The 21,150-nt window shown below is 38.3% G+C and overlaps 1 protein-coding gene and 1 pseudogene across 1 annotated transcript; both read right to left on the reverse strand.

The window, feature by feature from the left end:
- Positions 1–3,886: 3,886 nt before the first annotated feature.
- LOC140343310 (olfactomedin-4-like) lies at positions 3,887–9,239 on the reverse strand (annotated as a pseudogene).
- A 5,403-nt stretch (positions 9,240–14,642) lies between these two features.
- On the reverse strand, positions 14,643–19,668 carry LOC140343575 (olfactomedin-4-like). The gene is made up of 5 exons (XM_072430289.1): positions 19,513–19,668; positions 18,212–18,358; positions 17,474–17,686; positions 17,010–17,160; positions 14,643–15,801 (listed from the first exon to the last, which is right to left on the reverse strand). Exons 1-5 carry the CDS (start codon positions 19,567–19,569, stop codon positions 14,963–14,965), a joined length of 1,407 nt encoding a protein of 468 aa, XP_072286390.1. The 5' UTR covers positions 19,570–19,668; the 3' UTR covers positions 14,643–14,962.
- Positions 19,669–21,150: the final 1,482 nt, after the last annotated feature.

Raw genomic sequence — 21,150 nt, forward strand, 5'->3', positions numbered from 1 at the left:
TCTTGCGAAAATTTCCTTGAACGTCCGATGGGTCCGCAAAAGTTCAGCGGACCGATTTTGTGAATTCCATTGAAGTGCAGGTTCCCACGGTCACAGGGCTGTACTTATTGATTGTGGCTAATTAAAATATAATGCTAACGAACCCTTCATAATTAGGTGCTGTTGACACATTTTCATGACAATATGAATATTGTGGAGATGGTTAAAGGGCAGAGCACCCAAAAGTATGATATCCCATATAAGTAAAGTCTGTTCAGCCATTTAGTGGATATTTCTAACACATGGTGGTTTCCAGCAGAAGGATTCCCCTGCCATAGTTTCTAGCTTTGTTCTTGGTCACCTCAAAATTTTGGTTGTTCACAATATTGCCACAAAATGCATTACAAAGGCTTACTCGTGTGGATGGTGATGCAGTGGTGTAACTTTTTAATACCCGCATGTGAACTCCAACCACTTTGGCATCCATGGCAGTTGACACCCAAAGGCTTTGCTCAATACACAACTATAAGACAGTGCAAGTAGCATCTGAGAATATGGGATCTACCATGAATGTATCATTAAACTCAATATTACAGAACATGGGGTAGCAGTAGACCCTACTTAGAAAAAGCCTACTCAGCAGGTATGGAAGCCAGGAACTGAACTATAGAGCTATGCAACTGCTGGGGGGTGAAATAATAATAGCTGCAATATTGCCTTTTGTTAAACTGACTCTGTGTATTTTAGAAACCTAAACTAGAACAAGACAGGTAATACCTGTTAAAAAGCTCTAATAAGATGCAAATATGCAGGATACTTACTATACGAGGGGGTGCTAAAAAGTTCCTGGCTTTTCCCAAAAAGAAGAGAGCCAGAGTTATGAAATAACACATTTATTCAACATATTCCCCCCTGATACTGATGCACTTGGTACAGCGTAGTTGCAGCCTTACTAAACTGTTGAAATAAAAGTACTTTGGTTGGGCTGCAAACCAGCTCTCAGTGGCATCTTTGACGTCAGAAATGTCCTCAAAACGCAGGTTGCCGGGTCAGTTGAGGTTAGGGGGGGGGGCTCACTGCAGGGCTCATCTTTAACAGTGAAATGCCCAGTCTTGAAACGAGATGTCAAGGTTTTGACAGTGCTTTAAGAAGGACACTTCTCCCCCAGTGTTTGTGACATCTCAGTGTGAATGTCCTTTGCTGACTTTCCCTGGAGAAACAAAAATTTCATGACGGCCCGTAAGTCCAACGACGTGAAACATGCTTGTGCCTCTGCCGTCACAGCTTTTCACTAAAAGAAAAAACAGTTTTAGGAAATGCAATGACCTGATATTTGCACAGTTACATACTAAGATATTAGGATGCCATACTCCCCCACACTCATTTTTCTATTTCATCTGGAAGGGGGCAAAGCCAGGAACTTCTCAGCACCTCCCTGTAGTGGCTGCATGAGTCTGCAGCAAGCCCACAGTGAAGATCATCAATGTAAGCATCTTGCTCCCTTCTTGGTTCTTACTGCTGTCCCTACTATGTCCTAAGACACTGTCCGGTGTATTTATGAGGACAATTATTGGGGGGAGCAACAATTAGGAATCCACATCCCCCCACAGTTGTACATCCCCATTTATTGATCCTTTTCAAAGACACATACACACCCTGTTTGGTGCCTGAGTCTTTAGAAATCACACTGTTGACATAGGTGTAGTTATGTCATTCCAAATCTGCATATTAAATCTGTGTGCAGTAAAGAAATGTAAACCTTTGTCTTAACCCATTTTATGTCTGTGAATTGTCACCTACGTGTTTCCTGGAACGAAGCCCGAGAGTGAAAGCATATGAAAAATACAATTACAGGGAGACACAGCCAGGTAAATGAAAAGAAAATAAATACAGGAAAAAAAAAAAAAAAAATATATATATATATATATTTATATTGTGAGGGGTTAAGCTCAGGATCCCCTTTGCTGGGGTCAAAGGACACTTGTCTGATTCATTCAATTCAGGTCACACACTGAGGTAAAGGTGTTAAGCTGACTTGTAGTCAGGTTAATTTGAAGGTTGCAAATAAAATAACAAAAATAGCAAAAGAAAACCTCGCCTGTCGGGCACTTACTATACATCCGACGTTCTTGTCTATCAGCTGGAGGGCTTCTCCCTGTCAGCTCCAAACAAAGCTTTCAGCAACCTTCTGCTCACTTTTCAGCTCACTCACCCAGACTGACTTCCTGAGTCTCTCAGCCAAGCTCCCTCATAGACTGACTGTCTGTGTCTCCAGCAGAGCTCACTTACACAGTGCCCCTGGCTGTGTCTCCAAACCAAGCCGAACTCGCACAGACCCCTGTCTGTGTCTCTCCAAATAGAGCTGCACTGACACAAACCTGTCTGTGTCTCTCCAAGCTTAGCTCAGCCCGCACAGACCCCTGTCTGTGTCTCTCCAAGTTAAGCTCCTGACTGAGCTCCTGGCTCTATGTTATATCCCCAACCTCAGAGCTTTTTCATCAAATATCTCACAGGTGAGAGTCTTCCACCTGCTACTTCACACAGGAATCTTGGGCAAAATTCTTCACATACAAGAGGAATCCTGGGGAAATAAAACTCTCTTCCACCTCCAACTCTGCCTTGGTGTCACAATATATATATATATATATATATATATATATATATATATATATTAAAAAGTCATTTTTAGCTTTTAATGTTAGATGACTTCATAAAAAATAATACTTTGGCCTTTGGCATGGTCCATTCTTATTTAGTGCTAAAAGACACCGGAGGTTTAATGTGCAATTTTCAACAAAAACAAACCTTTTGCATGTGTTATATTGTTATACCTCAGAAATGATTGCATTCAAAAAATAATTCATCTAAATAAAGTATTTTAGTTTGCAGAATGGAGGTTTCATTTTGGTGAAAATCAAAGTGGAGTAAATTTTAAAAGCAAGATTTTGCAAGCAGACAGCTCTTTATTGAAGCTCTTTATTGATCAATGTACATGGAGCTACATTTTGGGCAGCACAAATAAGCATGGTTGGTTTTAGAACTGCTCAGCAGTTGGAAGAACAGCTGGTTTGGCAACAGAGATGTGAAAAAAACTCTGCAGTCTGCATTTATGCTCCAGTTCTTGGTAGATGGTGGAGAGTTCGGCCAATTTTTCTTTACCTCCTGTAGACTCTTTTGAATAAATGTCTAAGCTAAGTTCTGCTGGATCTGCACCCATTCTGTGAAGATGTTGCATGTTCAATTTTGCATTATGATGAATATAATGATGGGATCTGAAACTAATTCCCCCTGGTGGAGAGGAACTGGGTTGAGAATTAGAATATCTAACTGCTGGAGTATCTAAGTTACATAGAACCCAGTCGTTGACTCCACAGACAAGGGTTCACCTATGTTTTAGGTATAGTAATAGGAAAAATGCATTATCAATGTTTTTTGTTTCATTCCTACTGTTAAACTTACAAGCCTGGGGGTAGTTCCATTTACACATGGCTCCTTATAAGGGTTGTGGTACTGGCCACCTATGCTTTGATTGGTTGATATCATTAAGACAATATTGGCTAATGTTAAGTGAAAATTTATACCAGAATCAAGTATGTTTACCACCATCTGCTAACTTGTAGGACCCATGTTACCTTGTGTGGCATTTGTCTTGATTTTTCTTACCTTTTTCAAATTGGTTACATTTTTACATTGGCCAGCCTAAACAGATGAAACGCCTGCATTCTCTATATGTGTGTATGTATATTTATACCGTGTATACCAATTATTTTTGACTGTGTTCCATTCATACATTAAATGATCCAAAGAAATTCACTAATTTTTGAATAGGTTTCTCAATATATAGAACTAGATAAAGCACAGACTAGAGAGATATAAGGCACATACTAGTTTATTTATTAGTATTTTAACAAAATTATTCTGTTACAGTATAATACAGTATATTGTTCATGCATTCAAAATGCCCATAGGCTTTTTTTCTTCCAGATCACAGATAAAACATTGTAAAAAACCTGTTCACATTACATTTAACTGACCAGATATAGCATATCTGAACATCAGCTGGCATTGTGCTAGAATGATTATGTTCTGCTCTGGATTGGTTTTGTATCTTTAGGCAAACCATGACAGATCATGCTGATCCTTAAATTAGACTTGTAAGAAAAGAAATTCCTGACTTTTATAATATGTGTGAAAGGGGACAAGCAAGAAAACCAGGATGACCCAGCTGGAGCACTGAAATCTCATGCAGGGTGCTTTATACATATCAACAACTTTTACTATGGTTTTGGAGTCTTTATGATTCAGGCTTTTATACCTAGGAAAGAACAGGTAAAATTCAGACATTTTTCACCTTCACTGAACTGCATTCTTTTTTAGTTAGGTCACTTACTATCTAGCAAACCCAGGAGCTGGCTTACATCCCTGAATCTGCACCTTCAGAAGTCAATAATGAAAACTATCATATTTTTATTTAGGTTGGCTTCAATAGTGGCTGTTACTAAAAATCATTCTTAAAATTAGGGTTCCTATGTACAGTGAGATCACCCCAGGGCATTTTTTTCAATACAAATTGTTTGCCTTTTGCTACGTTACCAAGCTACCTTTTTTTACATTGCAATCATGGTTCACACAAGCATCATCTATCCAAATACTAACAACAGCAATTATGTTTTAGATAGTCATGGCAAATTGAATGACAGGTTTTTCAGTGGATTGAAGAGAAGATCATAGGTAACCAAGTATCCATCATTGTACATTTAGAGCTTGTGATCATTAGGGTTGTAGTTTACACTTTGTACATTCTCCATCATCTTGTCAAACACTATGCTAGTTTTCAACTCCTTGTTTGTCTTGGTGTCATACATATAGATTATTTCTTCCTGTCGGGTGTTGAGGGCATACAGAACCCCACAAATCATGAAAGCATTGGTAACAGCAGGTTTGTACTGGGTAGTAGTCCAAGTTTTCTCCATGGACAGAGTGATTCGGTTTAATTTACTTATGACCGTGTTTCCAGAATTCTGCTCTGTAGAGTAGATGACCCATAACCCATCTTCATCGCTAGCCAGGTCAATGTCTTGCCAGAGAGATGATGAGTAGGAAAAGCGGTTGTTGAAAGTGGCATCGGTCAAAGTCTTCCTCTCCACTGTACCAGTGTCTAAATTGTACTTGCAGATGTCCCTTGTGTTGTAGCAGTTGTAATACATGGAGTTATTGAATAAGATCATACCTCCACCTTGTCCACAGCTGGTATAATCTATTTTGTTGTAGGCCAAATTTTTGGTTAGAACCTTTTCTGTTGGCCTCTTGTAAAGTAAGAGATCATCATAAGTAGGGTAGGATCGTATAATGTTCATTGTACGAGAATCTGTGGGATCACTGGGACCACCCAGTGTAAATCCTGTCCAGCACCCACCAGGGTGTCTTTTCCCCAACCTCCAAACTTGTACGTGAATCCTAGCCAGTTCTACTGCACCACAAATGGCTTACTGATGTTTTTAAGGCCACCGTGATTGCAGGTTCCTGTGGAATGAAAAAAAAATATTTATACTTAATTTATCAATTTCATATCTTGATTTCTGGGAAAAAAAAGTTACTATCCTTTTTTTTTTGTTTTTAGAAAAGGAATCTATGAGTTAAAGTATATCTAACACAACCCAAGTGATTTATATTATAATTACATTTCACATAATTATTAGAGAAAACTTTTTATTTGAAAGTAAAAGTCCTAGAAATTTCTAATCAGTAGGCAAATATATATCCTTAAAACCATACAGGGCCTGAAGAAAGTGATCACCAGGAGAAAACAATCCTCCAGGCTCAGTGGTCAGCAAAAATCAAAAAAATTCACAAGGAATGGTAAGCAAAGAGATTCAGGAATTATCTAACACCTGTGGTTACTGGTAGAACAAATAGTTCCCCATCCTTAGTATCTGCTGAAGAAATAGTGCCACATCACTAGCAGCAGTGGGATAGTGCCGCATCACTTGGTCAATAAGAGGAATAGTGCCCTAATATTGGTGTCAGTTGGATGAATAACGTCCATCACTGGTATCTTTAGGAAACAAAAGTTGCCTTTCATAGGCATCTGTGGATGAAATAGTGCAGCTTGAAGTAGTGTAGCTCAAAAGAGAGCAAATTACAAGACTTTGTGGTTAGGATTCAGGCTTGTATAGAAGTAGAAGCCAGCCAAAAATATTTTATTTTCCCAGGTCAGTAAAACCTAATTGGATCAAATAAACCTTAATCATTTCTTATTGGTTGTGGAAGGTAATTGAAAGGTTTAGAGATGCTGACTCACCATAGCTAACAGGTGGTGGAGCTGGAACACCTTGGTTCTTCTCACAATCCTCCAGTTTCTTACGCAGAGAAGCAATTTCCCGTCTTACGGCCAAGACGTTATTTGTATCGTATGACTCCAGCTGGTTCACCATGACTGAGATATTGTAAATCTGGAATAAAAAATATATAGAAATAGAGAAAAATCAAAGAGTGGACACACCACAATGAGTTGTAAGAGTACAGAGGATCAGTAAAGACAGATGCCCAATATAAAAAAGTAGAGTGAAAAGAGAAATAAGGAGAAAATGTATTTATTGACAATGCTAATAATGCTTTAAACTGGTAGCAAGTAAACTGTCTGGTGTTGTTAGACTGCATACTTTCACCTAATGTTTTACGTTTAGGTTAAAAACAGCAACAGCTTTAGGTGTTTACTGTGTGTGGGTCTCATTTCGCAACTGGTTCAATTAGAGCTGCCTGTAGGAAGAACAAGGAGAGTAATGCAATTGCGCAAGGCCCAACAGGGTCTTATACTCCTATATATTTGTTTTCATTGCTAATTACCTAGATACTTGAACATTGTAATGATAGCTGTAGGACTGGTTAGCATAATGATATTGTTTGCAGTCTTAACTGAAGGCTGAAGCTGGTCATTAGGGATGAGTGTGCCTCTGGCATTCTCGCAAAATTTCCTCGAACTTCCGATGAGTCCATGAAATGTCCGTGAACAGATTTCGCGGACCCATTGGAAGATCCAGGAAATCATTACAGGAGGATTCCCAGGAATCCTCCTGTGTGCGATCCCCGGGCACTAGAGGTTAATTAACCTCTAGTGCCCAGAGATCGCAGTGGATTCCCAGGGCTGAATTCATTAATCAGCACAGCCCGGAGGACATTTTTTTTAGAAAAAAAATTTATTTTTAAGGAAAATTCAATCTCTATCGGCGAATTTACACCAGCAGTTCTCCCTTCCTATTTAGGTAAGCGAGATCGAGTTTAGATCAAGTTTAAAAATCTCTCTTGCTCGCTCATCCTTACTGGTGACTATGAAAGATATAATTTCCCATTAGTCACAATTAAATACATTGGTTTAGGTAGGATAGCATCTTGACTAACTGAACTGAACATCTTGACTGGAAATATTTATCTGGACGATCCAGAGGTGTCGCTCGCAGCAGCAAGTAGAACACAACTACTGGCTTCTGTGTAGCAGCTCACAAAATCCTCTGCTTCTTTTTAGCTGTGCAGCCTGAGATGTATCTTTTTGTGCATCCACAGCAGACACTATGAGGCTGTGCACAGCTGAAGGGGATATTAGGGTTAGATTAGTCCCTGGCTTTATTCTGTGTGTCATTGGCTGCTAGGATTTGATGGACTTTCTGGATTTTCTGTTGCTGATTCTACCTGTTACCTTACTATGAGATTGTATGCCAATGGGACTGACCCGAGCGGGCGCTTGCATTCTAGCTCACCACTCTTCAACTATATTAAAAAGTGGTGAGCTAGATTGAGGGACTGGTGAGCGCTGGTGCTGGACCAGGGCCTTACAGTGTCCTGAACTTTCAGTCATCACACAGAATGTAAGAGGAATTTAACCAATTAGGACAAAGACCCTAGGAAAAAACAGGGGTGTTTAAAGGATCACCTATTTAAAAAATGCACTTGAAACACATTACACTTGTCAACTTACCTCCGCAAAGAGTGATTCCACCAAGGTGCTGGACCCATTGAAGGACTCTTTGAGTCTGATCACCAAAGACTCCATTTCTCTGATTTCCATTTTAAGCATTTCAAAGTCCAGTTGCGTGAAAGAGATACCACCCAGCTCAACAATCTCCACACGCCGCGTCAGGTTCTTCAACATAGATATATACTCAGTCAATGTTGTTTGGTAATTTTGTATCTAGGGAAGAAAATTAGTTACTATTTACTCTGTATAAATAAGGGTAGAAAATATTGGATAATCAGTGTTATTAATGACTAACACAGTACATCTAGGACCCACACAAACAGACTTTTTCCAGAAATGCTGGTTGACAGACTGTCATGCCATCGGGTGTCTTTTCAAAACACAGAACCTTTGTAAAGAAAGTTGTTAGGGTATAATTTTGATATTCTTTCTTCAGTATTTTGAGTTGCTACAAAACAAGTAGACAGACACAAACTCCTGACTTTTCTGCAGCTTTTCTGATCTGTACACTTGTTTTGCATAACAGCTGTGCAACAAGCATTTTTAGTGATGGCAGGCCTTCAGTTTCCCCCACCTTTTGGTGGCAATGCACTGCTTTCCCAGTCCTTCCACCTGACACCTAGTTCCACCATCAATCTTCAATCACTTGTCCCCATTCTAATTATAATATCCTTGGAAAGACAACAGGGCACTCTGAGCCAGAACGCGTATGCATGTTGCACTACTTTTGCTCTCCCATTATTCCAATCAAAATTACCTAATTTCGATTAGCTATCTTTATGAATAAATGGGCATGCAGAGATCATGTATTCACCTGGTAGGGAAAATTTGCTGTTTTCAGCCTCCTCAGTAATAAGTTTCTAGATCAGGGAAAGGTGAGAATAAAGCTACATTGTGGTGGTGGTTATCCAATACATAATGCAACATGACATCTAGCAATTTATGGTGGCATGTGATAAAATTCCACTGTTGCCTGTTAAACAGAAAATTAATCGTCATGGTTGGTGGTTTGAGTACACCTAGCAGAAGCTTAGTCCTAATCAATGCAACTTTTACAATGCAACTTAGGTGACACAAAGTAGCCCAACCTTCTAGTACACAAACTTTAATTTTAAAAAAGTACCCAGTTGGCCTCAGCTTTCCTTGATGATCTCTTCATGGACACTGGTGCTCAGCTTCTGGTTGGATATCTCCAGAACTTCTAGACGATCTGCAGGGAATGTATTGTCAGGAAGGGCAATAGAACACTGGCAGACTCCCTCTTGATTTACTATACCTGCAGTGTTCACCTGTGTAGGAAAATGCATGTAAATATATTTTTCCCAGCCGATTAGTATTTCTTAAAAAATAGTTTAGCCAGGCTGTATCACAAACATGAGGACCATCATCAGGGCTGATCAGTCATCTTAAAAAGTAGAATTACTACAGGTGTAGAGAATGATTACCCAGTTCTCTTTCTCCAAAATGTTCTCATGCACCTGATTGGATGTTAACGCAAACTTGACATTCTTCAAAAGGGCTAGACCAGTGTTTTTCAACTTTTTTTGAGCCACTGCACATTTTTTTACATTGAAAAAATCCTGCGGCACACCACAAATCAAAAATGTTACAAAATGACACTCTGTAGCTAATTCTTTTGTCTCTAAGAATAAACAAGAAAACTGTTACCTACTGCCACTGACATGGAAGAGTATTACATTACTCTGCCAGTCACTACAGCACAGACACTCGACAATGGTAATTAGATAATTTCCCACGGTACACCTAAAGATCTCTCATGGCACACTAGTGTGCCGCGGCACAGTGGTTGAAAATCACTGGGCTAGACGTTCTTCCTAGTCATCGCAAAATTTTTGTGTTCCTAAATAATGCAACAAAATTCACTGCAAGAGTTTGGTCCAATGGACGGTGACACAGTTCTATAACCATTTCACAACTGCATGTAAAATCCAAACATGTTGGCTTTCATTGCAGTTGACAGCCAGTGGGATTTGTTTATTTCACAATGCTAGTAGCACCCGGTAATATGGCATCTACCAGGAATATAAAATTAAACTCTAAGATACAAAACATAGGGTAGTTGTAGATCTGTGTCCACATTTGGTGGAACCCTAAATGTAAAATAGGAGAGTGGACCCTACTTCGAATGAGCCTATTAAGCAGGTACACAGGCCAGGCAGGAATATTCCTCTCTGTTAGTCTGACACTTTGTGTATTTTGGAAACCTAAATTAGAACAAGACAGGCAAAATCACTAGAAAGCTTTAATGATATCTAAAAACAGGGCAGATATGCTAGATACTTACCACATAGGCTGCACGAGTGTACAGAAAGCCCACAGTGAAGATCAGGATTGCAAGCATCTTGTGCTGTTCTTAGTTCTTATTGCTGTCCCTGCCAGGACAATGCCAGGTCTACTTATGAGAAATTATGACAAAAATTTTGGGAGTGACTAGTGACTAGTGACACTCCCCCTTACCGATTCTTTCAAAGATACACACACCCTGTTTGTGCCAGAATCTATAGAGTAACACTGTTGAAGGTGTATTACCGCCCTTCCATATCTACATATGAAATTTGTGTGCAGAAAGAAATGTAAACCTTTGTCTTAACCCATTTTATTTTCAGGAATTGTCACCTACTTTTTTTCTGGAACCAAGCCTGAGAGTGAAACAAATACAAATTCCAAAAGTGCTATGAAAATTACCAAAACATATATATACTTAAAAGATATTCCCATATTTTAAGGGTAAATGGCTTTATAAAAAAAACTTTCATACAGTTCATTATTTAATACTTTGACACAGAATGTTTAATGAACAATTTTCAGCAAAAATAAATCCTTGCATGTCTTATAAACCTCAGAAATGATCTCACCCAAAAAAGAATTGATCTAATCTAAATGATATTAGTTTTCAGAATGGATGTTTGATTAAAAAATGTCTCATATATCATTTAGCCTTAAGTGGAAATAAACTTTAAAAACAAGAAATTGCAAGCAGGCAATATTTTGTTTAATGTGCATATAGAGCTGCACATGTGCATGTAAGCAATCCTGGCGTGCATGGACATCCGGAGATTGGAATGGAAACGTTGTTAAATATGAAGATAGCTATTTTGAACTACATATTGGCAAGTAACAAGCTTGTAGGTTGATCCGGTGATTTAAGGACTATATGGATATGGTGTGCTTCTAAGGAGCTCCCACAAAAAGGATATATTTAAAAGAGAAAATGGTGGCACGATATTGGAAATAATTGCTGATTGAAAAATAGCCCTAAAGTCACTGTCCCTGGCTATCCTCACCTGCTAGGTAAGTTCTATGTGCTGGATGTATCAGATGTTATGGTCCTGTGTTTTCTGTTCCTGAAAAAGCGGATACACCCCGCGAAATGTGTCGAACCAACAGGGTAACATTTTTGTTGAGGTTACCCGGACAGGAATGTTTAACAATATTTGCTTCACATTTTTAAAAGTTTTAATTGATGTCTGTTTTAATGATGTTCAATAAAATTTTGGTTTGAATTTATAATATTGTAATCAATATTCATTGGCCTTAAAAGTCCCAGTTGCAGTGGTAATTCCTTAGATCGTGTATTTGTTCAAAGATTTAGGGATGTGACCTTGTGTCAAACTAACGAGCTGATTAAACTTCAAACGTGTTGTAGATATATACCTAGTTTCTTAAACATCTTAGAAGCTTTACCATGAAAAAAATTGTGGATTTTGTTAAAATGATACCTGCCCATCCTGAGTATGGAGGACTTTGTGCAAGCACTTACTGATATAGAGTGAAAACACCTTTTCCCTTTCTACCAATATGTGCCTATTGTAGACCATGAGCACCCATGCTAATTCACATACACAGACATACATAGTCCTCTGTTCTCTATATTAAGAAACCCACCATGGGAAATACTATGCAGCCGGTGCTGAAGTGGATGTACACAACAAGAGACTGCTTAAGATAGGCAGTTTGAATAGCAACTACTGAATTGAAAAAAGGCTGATAAAACTAATAATAGTTCTTGTACGGGGCTATATATCAAACAATGCATGGGGCTTTTGCAAACAAAATGTCATTCAGTTAGGATTTACATCTACTAGCACCCAAACCCAAGAAGAAAATAATACTAAACTAATGTTCACACTGGATTTATATACTTTCAAAATATTGTCAGAACTTCTAACCTGCATTTCTTTCATAGTATAGGTTTCCTATAAATTGGTTGTCTTTTGTTTGAATAATTTCAACATATTTATATTAACTGGAAATTAATTGTTTGGTACACCATGCTGAGTCAGTGCCCCTGATTCATCATTGAAATCCGCGATCGCGGGAAGCGCGATAATACGCGCGACCCGCGATCGCGGATTACCGCGGTCCGGGACTCGAGTGCGCGCGTCCACTCGCATCCTGAATCTGCCGGCCGGATTTCTGAGTAAAAAGCTGTCGGATAAGCGCGGCTCCGTGCGCGAGCTTTTCCGGTTGTTGAATAGCGCGATCGCGCGCGATTCCGGATCGCTAATACGAATGCGCGACCGATAATCCGATTTTGTTTGATGAATCAGGGGCAGTGTACCTGATTTAGTAAAGCTGCCCGGGACTGGAGAATGTAGACTAACATAGGAAAACCTAATGATCAATCAATCCTGAAATTAATCCGGTCCATACGTGAAAAAAATTGTCAATTTAAAGCCAATTAATTTTTAGAAAATGCATTCTAGTTTTGCTGAATCACCCAGGTTCTTCCATGATATTCTATCATCTCCAGTCTTGGAGAACATTAATAAATCAGGGCCATTGTTTGCATACCTGAATTGTAAGTCCAGGTGTTTATCATACAAAACTTTTGTGGCAACTGCTGTGTGTTTCTATTTACTCACAGCAGACCATATTGTGTTATAGCAGACACATTATGTCACACCTTTGTTATTTCATTGAAATCTAATTTTAGTTGTAACCCATTATTCATTCCCCAAGTATCCAGACAAAGCCTTGCTTATAAAACACAAGGTTCATACCAAACAACACAATTCTTAGAACTGTTAAGTAACAATGCAGGAAAAAGACATTCCTATATACAATACTTTTCTGAATGTATAATGTACAGATATGATCACATTTGCAGAACAAGTAATAAAGAAATAAGCCCAATAAAGTGGATTTAAACATCCAAAGAAAAAGTTAAATCACCATTTGCCCCATGCTGCCCGTGTTGGGTGCACTGGTCACCCTTAAAAATTAAAAAAAAATGGAGCAGCACAAAAAAGCATGGTTGGCTTCAGAGCTGCTCAACAAATATGGAAGAACATCTGATTGAGGTGAGCAACAGAGACAATTTTTGGTAGATGGTGGAAATTTAAAACTACTTACCTTTATCTCCAGGAGACCCTTTTGGTGTATATATCTAAAAGTTTCAGAGTCTGCACCCCTTCTGCCACCATGTTGCTTATTCAATTTTGTATTAGAGAGAATATAATGGCAGGATCTGAAACACACAATGGAAATGTCTAAATCTTCCAGGTACACAGAACCTAAGATACATAGAAGCCAGTGGTTGCCTCCAGCATCCAGGCTGCACCTATGTTTTGGGTATAGTGATGGTAAAAATGCATTATCTATGTTTTTGTGTTTCATTTACTTAATAGCCTGGCGTAGTTACATTTAGACCTGGCTCTTCACCAGGGAAGTAGTACTGACCACCTATGCTTTGATTGAGTGATATAATTTAGACCAGTGGTCGCCAATCTTTTCGGATCTACGGACCACTAAACTTACGAGCTCCGTACCGTTCATGCGCGTGGAGCCGTGTGTCACTCAAAGGGCATGAAACGTCCCTCATCGTGACGTCATGATACCAGAACCTGCCCAGGCTTGGACCTGCGATAAGAGAGTGGGCAGGTTGTGTCCAGAGAGACGGGTTGCGCCCTGAGCCTGCGATCCATACGGGAGACATGGTCCACGGCTCTGGCATGTTTACCCCCCTAAGCGGGGTCAGGAGAAGGACCAGAGCCATGGACCACCAACATTTTCTCACGGACCAGACCACTGGTTGGTGACCGCTGATTTACACAATACTGGCTAATCTTAAGTAAAAGTGTAAACCAAAAATAAATTACATTTAACCCCACCTGGTAACTTGATTGACCCGTGTTGCATTGTAGAGACCATTACTGTGGAATCTGCATTATTTATACCTTTTGGCTATATCAAATTGGTTACATTTTAACACTGGGCAGCTTAGATGTGTCAAATCCTGCATCCTCAATCCAAATTAGTTTCAATTTTGTGTTTAACTTCAGTCCGATCTTCAGTCTGTATCAGTCCGACTACAAACTTTCTTCTTATATTGAAGCAGAACTGTAATTCCAATTCTGCAAAATGTTCCCATTCAGGTAAATGTTTTACTGAAGTGCACTTTCCACGGCTTAGACACATATATAGATAAACAGCTTTAAAATGTTGTAAAGAAAGCTTCAGCAAAAGACCAAAAGCAAGCTAAGCAATAGACACAATATCACTTTATTTGTAGTATGTTGGGTTTTGGCATGCATGCCATTTTATTGTGACCATTTATTTTTGACTGTGTTCTAATCATACATTAAATGGTATAAAGCAATTCATAACCTTTGTTAGACAAAGAATAGGTTTCTCAATATATAAAAATAATGTAGAGAACAAAGAGATATTTGGGATATACCAGTTTATTTATTATTATTTGAACAAAATTACCCTGTTTGTACAGTATACTATAAGGTTCATGCATTGAAAATGGCTTTTTTTTTCTTCCAGTGTTCTGACTCGGAAAGCACAGATACAATATAGTAAACAACATTTTCACATTACATTTAATGAAAATGACTAGATATATCAATAGTGGTTAAAACCACAACTGAAAGCATATTTACCCCAAAAAATGACTTTAGCCAAACCATGGCGCTGAGATGCTGATCCTTAAAGGAGACTTGTAATAAAAGAAATGCAGTGTCATTATAAAGTTGGCAACTTTTATGACAGGTTTTCCTTTGGCTTGAAGGAAAGATCATAAGTAACCAAGTATCCATCATTGTACATATAGAGCTTGTGATCATTAGGGTTGTAGTTTACACTTTGTACATTCTCCATCATCTTGTCAAAAACTATGCTAGTTTTCAAATCCTTGTTTGTCTTGGTGTCATACATATAGAATATTTCTTCCTGTCGGGTGCTGAGGGTTCTAGTTGCATAAAGAACCCCACAAATCATGAAAGCATTGGTAACAGCAGGTTTGTACTGGGTAGTAACCCAAGTTTTTTCCATGGACAGAGTGATTGGGTTTAATTTACCTATGACTATGTTTCCAGAATTCTCCTCTGTAGAGTAGATGACCCATAACCCATCTTCATCGCTAGCCAGGTCAATGTCTTGCCAGAGAGATGATGAGTAGGAAAAGCGGTTGTTGAAAGTGGCATCGGTCAGAGTCTTCCTCTCCACTGTACCAGTGTTTAAGTTGTATTTGCAGATGTCTCTTGTGTTGTAACAGTTGTAATACATGGAGTTATTGAACAAGATCATACCTCCGCCTTGACCACAGCTAGTATAATCTATGTTGTTGCGGGGCAACGTTTTGCTGAGGACCATATCTGAAGGTCTCTTGTAGAGCAACAGATCTTCATAAGTTGGGTAGGATCGTATAATGTTCATAATACGAGCATCTGTGCTTAGAGGAGACATCCAGTGTAAATCCTGTCCAGCACCTACCAGTGTGTCTTTGCCCCAACCTCCAAACTTGTATGTGAATCCCAGCCAGTTCAACTGCACAACAAATGGCTTACTGATGTTTTTAAGGCCACCATGATTGCAGGTTCCTGAGGAATAAAAAATAAATATATTTATACTCATTCCATTAATTTCTTGATTTCCCAAATAGAAAAAGTGTACAATATTTATCATTTTTAAAGAAAGAAGAAACTAATGAGATAAATCAAATTTAAACTTTTTAATCAGTGGGCCAGTTTATTGTCCTTAAAGCCTTAGAAGGCCCGAGCTATTGTCAGTGAGAGTAAAACATGCTCTAAGGAAAGTTGGCCAGTGGTAGTAAATGATCCTCCAGGCTCAGTGCTCATTTAAAAAATGAAGTAGCACCTGTCGTTATTGGTACAACAATTAATACTTCATCTTTGTGGGAATAGTGCCTCATCCTTGGTATCTGTTGAGTGAATAGTGCCCTATCGCTGGCCACACTGGAAGGAATAGGGTGCCATTGTTTGATCAGTAGGAAGAAAAAAAAGTGTCCCAAGCCAACAAAGTCAGGTCAGGGTGTCAGTTGATGAGGACAACTGTCTAAAAGTTGAAGTTTAAATTTTCTTTAATGGTTGCCCAAGTCTGTGTTAGCCATGGTACTGTGCTAGATTAATAACGAGTAATATGAGTATAAAGATTAAAAAATGTCATGGACAAATATATATATATTGTATGTACCTTGGACAATCAGTATTTTTGGTTGTGTAATCTAAAGCTTACATATCTAACTGCTGAAAGAGAAGAACAGAGTTCTGGTTGGTTTATCCCCCCTGTTAGCAGAGATTATGTGGAAAGTTTAGGTTTATGCGCCTGTATCTAGCACTAGGGATAGTATTTTTTCCGGAGATTATCAGTATTTCAACCCTTTGACTTTTATTTATTGTCATGTCAGCAATACTGCTAGCATAGAACTAAAATATCTGTACACATGAGAGCAAATATTTAATATATTGCAGTTTAGGACTACTGTTATCGTCTTAATATGATAGATGCATTCTTTTTTTTTTTTCATGCTGCAGTTACAAGCTCACTGGATATCTGGCAAGATCAGATATTTTTTTAACCTTCTGAACAGATAAAAAGTCAATTGAAAGTATTTTGTTCTAAAAGACCAAAGGTGAGCAAATGACTGTGATTTACAATAAACTACAGAGAGCAAATTATAGGTTTGAGGTTAGAATTTGCACTTGCATAGAGGCATAAACCAGCCAAAATGATTTTAGATTCTCAAGACAGCTGAAGGCTAATAAAAAGTTTAGAGATGCTGACTCACCATAGCTGACTGGAGGTAGAGTTGGAATATCCTGGTTCTTCTTGCAATCCTCCAGTTTCTTACGCAGAGAAGCAATTTCCCGTCTTACGGCCAAGACATTATTTTTGTCGTATGACTCCAGCTGGTTCACCATGGCTGCGATATTGTGGATCTTGAATAAAAAGAAAGCAAGAATTCAGTCAAGAAAGACAGATCAAACAGTAGATGGATAAGACAAAGTGCAGTGTATAGGAACAGAAGAACAGAAGACAGATGCACAGTATAGATAAGCGGGTGATAAACCTAAACTTGCAGTGATAACACAGAATGTAAAAGGAATCTACAAAACTGGGACAGAAGCCACAGTATAAAATGACTAATAAATGTGCTTATATTTTACTCAAACAAAAAATATTGTTTTTAACTGGATGAGGATCTCCTATTTCAAAAAGTGCACTTAAAATCTGATGCACTTATCAACTTACCTCCACAAAGAGTGATTCCACCAAGGTGCTGGACCCATTGAAAGACTGTTTGAGTTTGACCACTAAAGACTCCATTTCTCTGATCTCTATTTTAAGTAGCTCAAAGTCTAGTTCAGTGTAAGAGATACCACCCAGCTCAATGATCTCCACACGCCGTGTCAGGTTCTTCAGCTTAAATATGTATTCAGTCAATGTGGCTTGGTAGTTTTGTATCTAGGAAAGAAAATTAGTTATTATTTGCTTTGTATAACTGAAGCTAGAACTCATAGGAATTGCATTTTAAAGCAATAGATAATCAGTGGTAATAAAGATGAATACAGTATATCTAAGACCCATAAACACTGGTTACCAGGCTGTAATGCCAATGGGTGTCAACACAGAACCTTTGTGTAGACCGCTGCTTGGTTGTAAATCTGATCTTGTTTCTTTAGTATTTTTCTTTAGTATTTAAAGTTTCTACAAAACAAGTACTCGTACAAGAAATACAAAGGGATATTTATTTCGTAAGACAACGTGACATTTATCAGTTTAGTAGTGACACATGATAAAATTCCACACATTTATTTTTCTTGTGCAACAAATAATTAGCTGTCACAGTTGGTGCTTCTGGACCCTTGGCAGAAGCTCAGTTCTAATTTAGGCAACTTTTACAATGCATCATCAGGTAACACTAAATAGCCCAATGCTCTTGTAAACAAAATTGAAAATTTAAAAAGAACTTAGTAGCCATAAGCTTACCTTGATGATCTCCTGGTGGACACTGGTGCTCAACTCTCTGCTGGATACCTCCAGAACTTCAAGACGATCTGCAGGGAATGTATTGTCGGGAAGAATGACAGAACACTGGCAGACTCCCTCTTCATTCACCGTACCTGTGCTGTTCATCTGCGTAAGAAAATGTAAAGAATTAGGTAGTATAAAGTAAAATATTTATCCGAAAATTATTCTAAAATTAGTATTTCCTATTAAATAGTTCAGCCAGTGAGTGTACAATCACATATATAAGGATCATCATCAGGTCTGGTCAATCATCTTAAAGAGTGGATTTAGTAAAAGTAGAAACCTTTTATATAGTGTTAGAGGAAAAGCTGTATTCTCTCTCTCTAAATTTGGCTTTTTGTTCTGCAGCAAATAGGATGGTAAAACAAATTTCTAAATAACTGGGGTTTGCACTTGTCCAAACCATATTCGAGGTCGACTGATGCATAAAGCATAAGCCCATCATTCTTCATGCTTGTATAGAATAATATTACAAGGAAAAGAAAACTTTGAAAAAGTTATAAGGGTGTTCCACCATACTAAATTCCCATTGGATTGCAACTGTTCAAATTTTGCTTGTGACTAATTAAAATATGATGCTAATGAACCATTCACAGTTAGCTGCAGGTAACTCTGGATAGATTTTCAAGACAAGACAAGTGCATGGGTCAGTGCATCAAAGAGCACAAATTCATATATAGATATAGTCCGTTAAGCCATTTAGTAAATATTTTTAACACATGGGGGTTTCAGCAGTATGAGTTCCCTGCCATAGCTTCTAGCTTTGTTCCCAAGAATGCACTACAAGGGTTTGGTCCAATGGATGGTGATACAGTAATATAACTATTTCCTAAATGCATAATGAACTTATGGCATCTATTGCAGTTGACAGTCATCTCTATAATTCACAATGCAGTAGTAGCTGATCATATGGAATCTACCATGAATGTAGCAATAAACTCAATAAAACAGAACAAAGGGTGGTGGTGGATCTGTGGTGGAACCCTAAATGTAAAATAGGAGTTTGGACCCTAATGAATAAGCTTATTAATCAGATACGCTGGCCAGGAATCGAAACACAGAGCTATGTAACTGTTCTATGGCATGTAACATGTTAAATATTACATGCCATAGTATGTTAAATATTAGCAGTTAAAATATTGCTCTTTGTTAGACTGACTCTTAGTGTATTTTAGAAACTATTAACATAACAAGACAGCCAATATTTGTTAGAAAGCTAAAATAAGATTTAAAGTCTGGCAGATATGCTGGAAACTTACCATAGAGACTGCATGAGCGTGGAGCAAGCCCACAGTGAAGATCAGGAGTGCAAGCATCTTGTCCTTTCTTGGTCCCTGTCATGTCCTAGGACACTGCTTGGTGTATTTATAAGGACAAATTTTAGGGAGGAGTGACCATTCGGAATTTCCACATTCCCCCCACAGTTGTACATCCCCCCCACTGATTCTTTCGAAGGCACACACACCCTGTTTTGTGCACAAGTCTTGAGAAATCACACTGTTGACATAGGTGTAGTAATGTCCTTCCAAATCAGCATATGAAATATGTGTGCAGTAAAATGTAAACCTTTGTCTTAATTCGTATCATGTCTGGGAATTACCACCTTCTTGTTTCCTGGAATCCAGCCTTCTAGCACATGCATATAAAAGATACAAATTACAGGAGAGACACAGCTATGTAAATAGTGAAACCTATATATTAAAATAATTTGACGTGGTCCATTCTTATTTAGCGCTTAAAGGTGCCCTGACTGTTCTTTGGCACAAGTTTAGTGCACACTTTTTAGCATAAGTAAACCTCTTTATTGCAGAAGGGACAGGCTATGACTCTTCTGCAATAAAACAAATGTCCCTGCCTGTTTTTAGTCTTTTGTTTAATGGTGACAGAGCTGCAAATGTGCATGTTAGTGTGTGATCCTGGCGTGCATGGCTTATGGGAATGAATGAACTCCCATGTGCATAAACTGCAATCACACCATTCCAACCTGACCAATCTAGATGGCTTAAGACCTGAACCTGGGTCAAGATGCCGGCAATGGAGTGTGGACAGAGAAGCTTAATTTTACATTAAATTAGGTATAAACCCCATCAGTAAAACCCCATGCAAGTTTCAACATGAAACATCAATTTGTTGATTTAAAGTGATACCTTCTGATTATGGTATGAATGGCTTTTCCAGGCACTTACTGTTATAGGGTAACCACAAATAGCCAAAAAAGGCATAAAAAATTAATTGAAAGTTTCATGATGCATTTTTTAGGTAGATCAGGTAACAATCAAATGCTTATAAAACACATTAGTGCAAACAATGTAAGATCTGGTGCCATTATATTCTAGACAAACATGTCTACAGAATCCCCTACATAGCCATGAGAAATAGATAACAAGATTTGTAGCTGGTTTAAACTGCTTTACCAAGAGCAATGGTTCATACAGGGTAGTTATACCAACTAAAATAGCTACTGGGTATCTATAATCAGGGAAGCCACAGGAGGTTGCATTGGAATGAAAACTAAACTGGAAATGTCCAGATTTCAAAATTGTGAGGATTTTCCTTTGTCCTGTAATTATTGAAACTCAAAAGAGTAGCCCTGCAGGTACTAAGAGGCTATGTGTCCAGAATAACATCTATTTGTATGTAAAGGAATGTCACCAATTATCCTCCTCTGCACAAAGCAGTAAACCAGCATCTTAGCAGAATTGATTGTTAATTGGTTTATCTTTGGTTTTACAAAATGCGATCACATTCGTACTTAAATTCTTCCTAAATACTTATGTCTTAAGTACTCACATTGTTAAATAAAGCCATATTTTTATTTCATCATCTTTCATGTATTAGGTGGTGTATGTCACACATCCCAGGAGGCTTCTGGCTGAGCATGCGCAGAAGGGGCTTTT

Source organism: Pyxicephalus adspersus, chromosome Z (assembly GCF_032062135.1).
Source record: "Pyxicephalus adspersus chromosome Z, UCB_Pads_2.0, whole genome shotgun sequence".
In the NCBI taxonomy this organism is placed as follows: Eukaryota; Metazoa; Chordata; class Amphibia; order Anura; family Pyxicephalidae; genus Pyxicephalus; species Pyxicephalus adspersus.

Bases quoted from the DNA above. Each gene is read 5' to 3' on its own strand.
- LOC140343575 (XM_072430289.1), bottom strand. From the start codon at position 19,569: ATGCTTGCACTCCTGATCTTCACTGTGGGCTTGCTCCACGCTCATGCA. The intron at 17,161-17,473 runs GTAAGTTGATAA...TTTTTATTCAAG, and splicing joins TGGAATCACTCTTTGTGGAG to ATCCACAATATCGCAGCCAT. The intron at 15,802-17,009 runs GTGAGTCAGCAT...TTTATTCCTCAG, and splicing joins TCTACCTCCAGTCAGCTATG to GAACCTGCAATCATGGTGGC.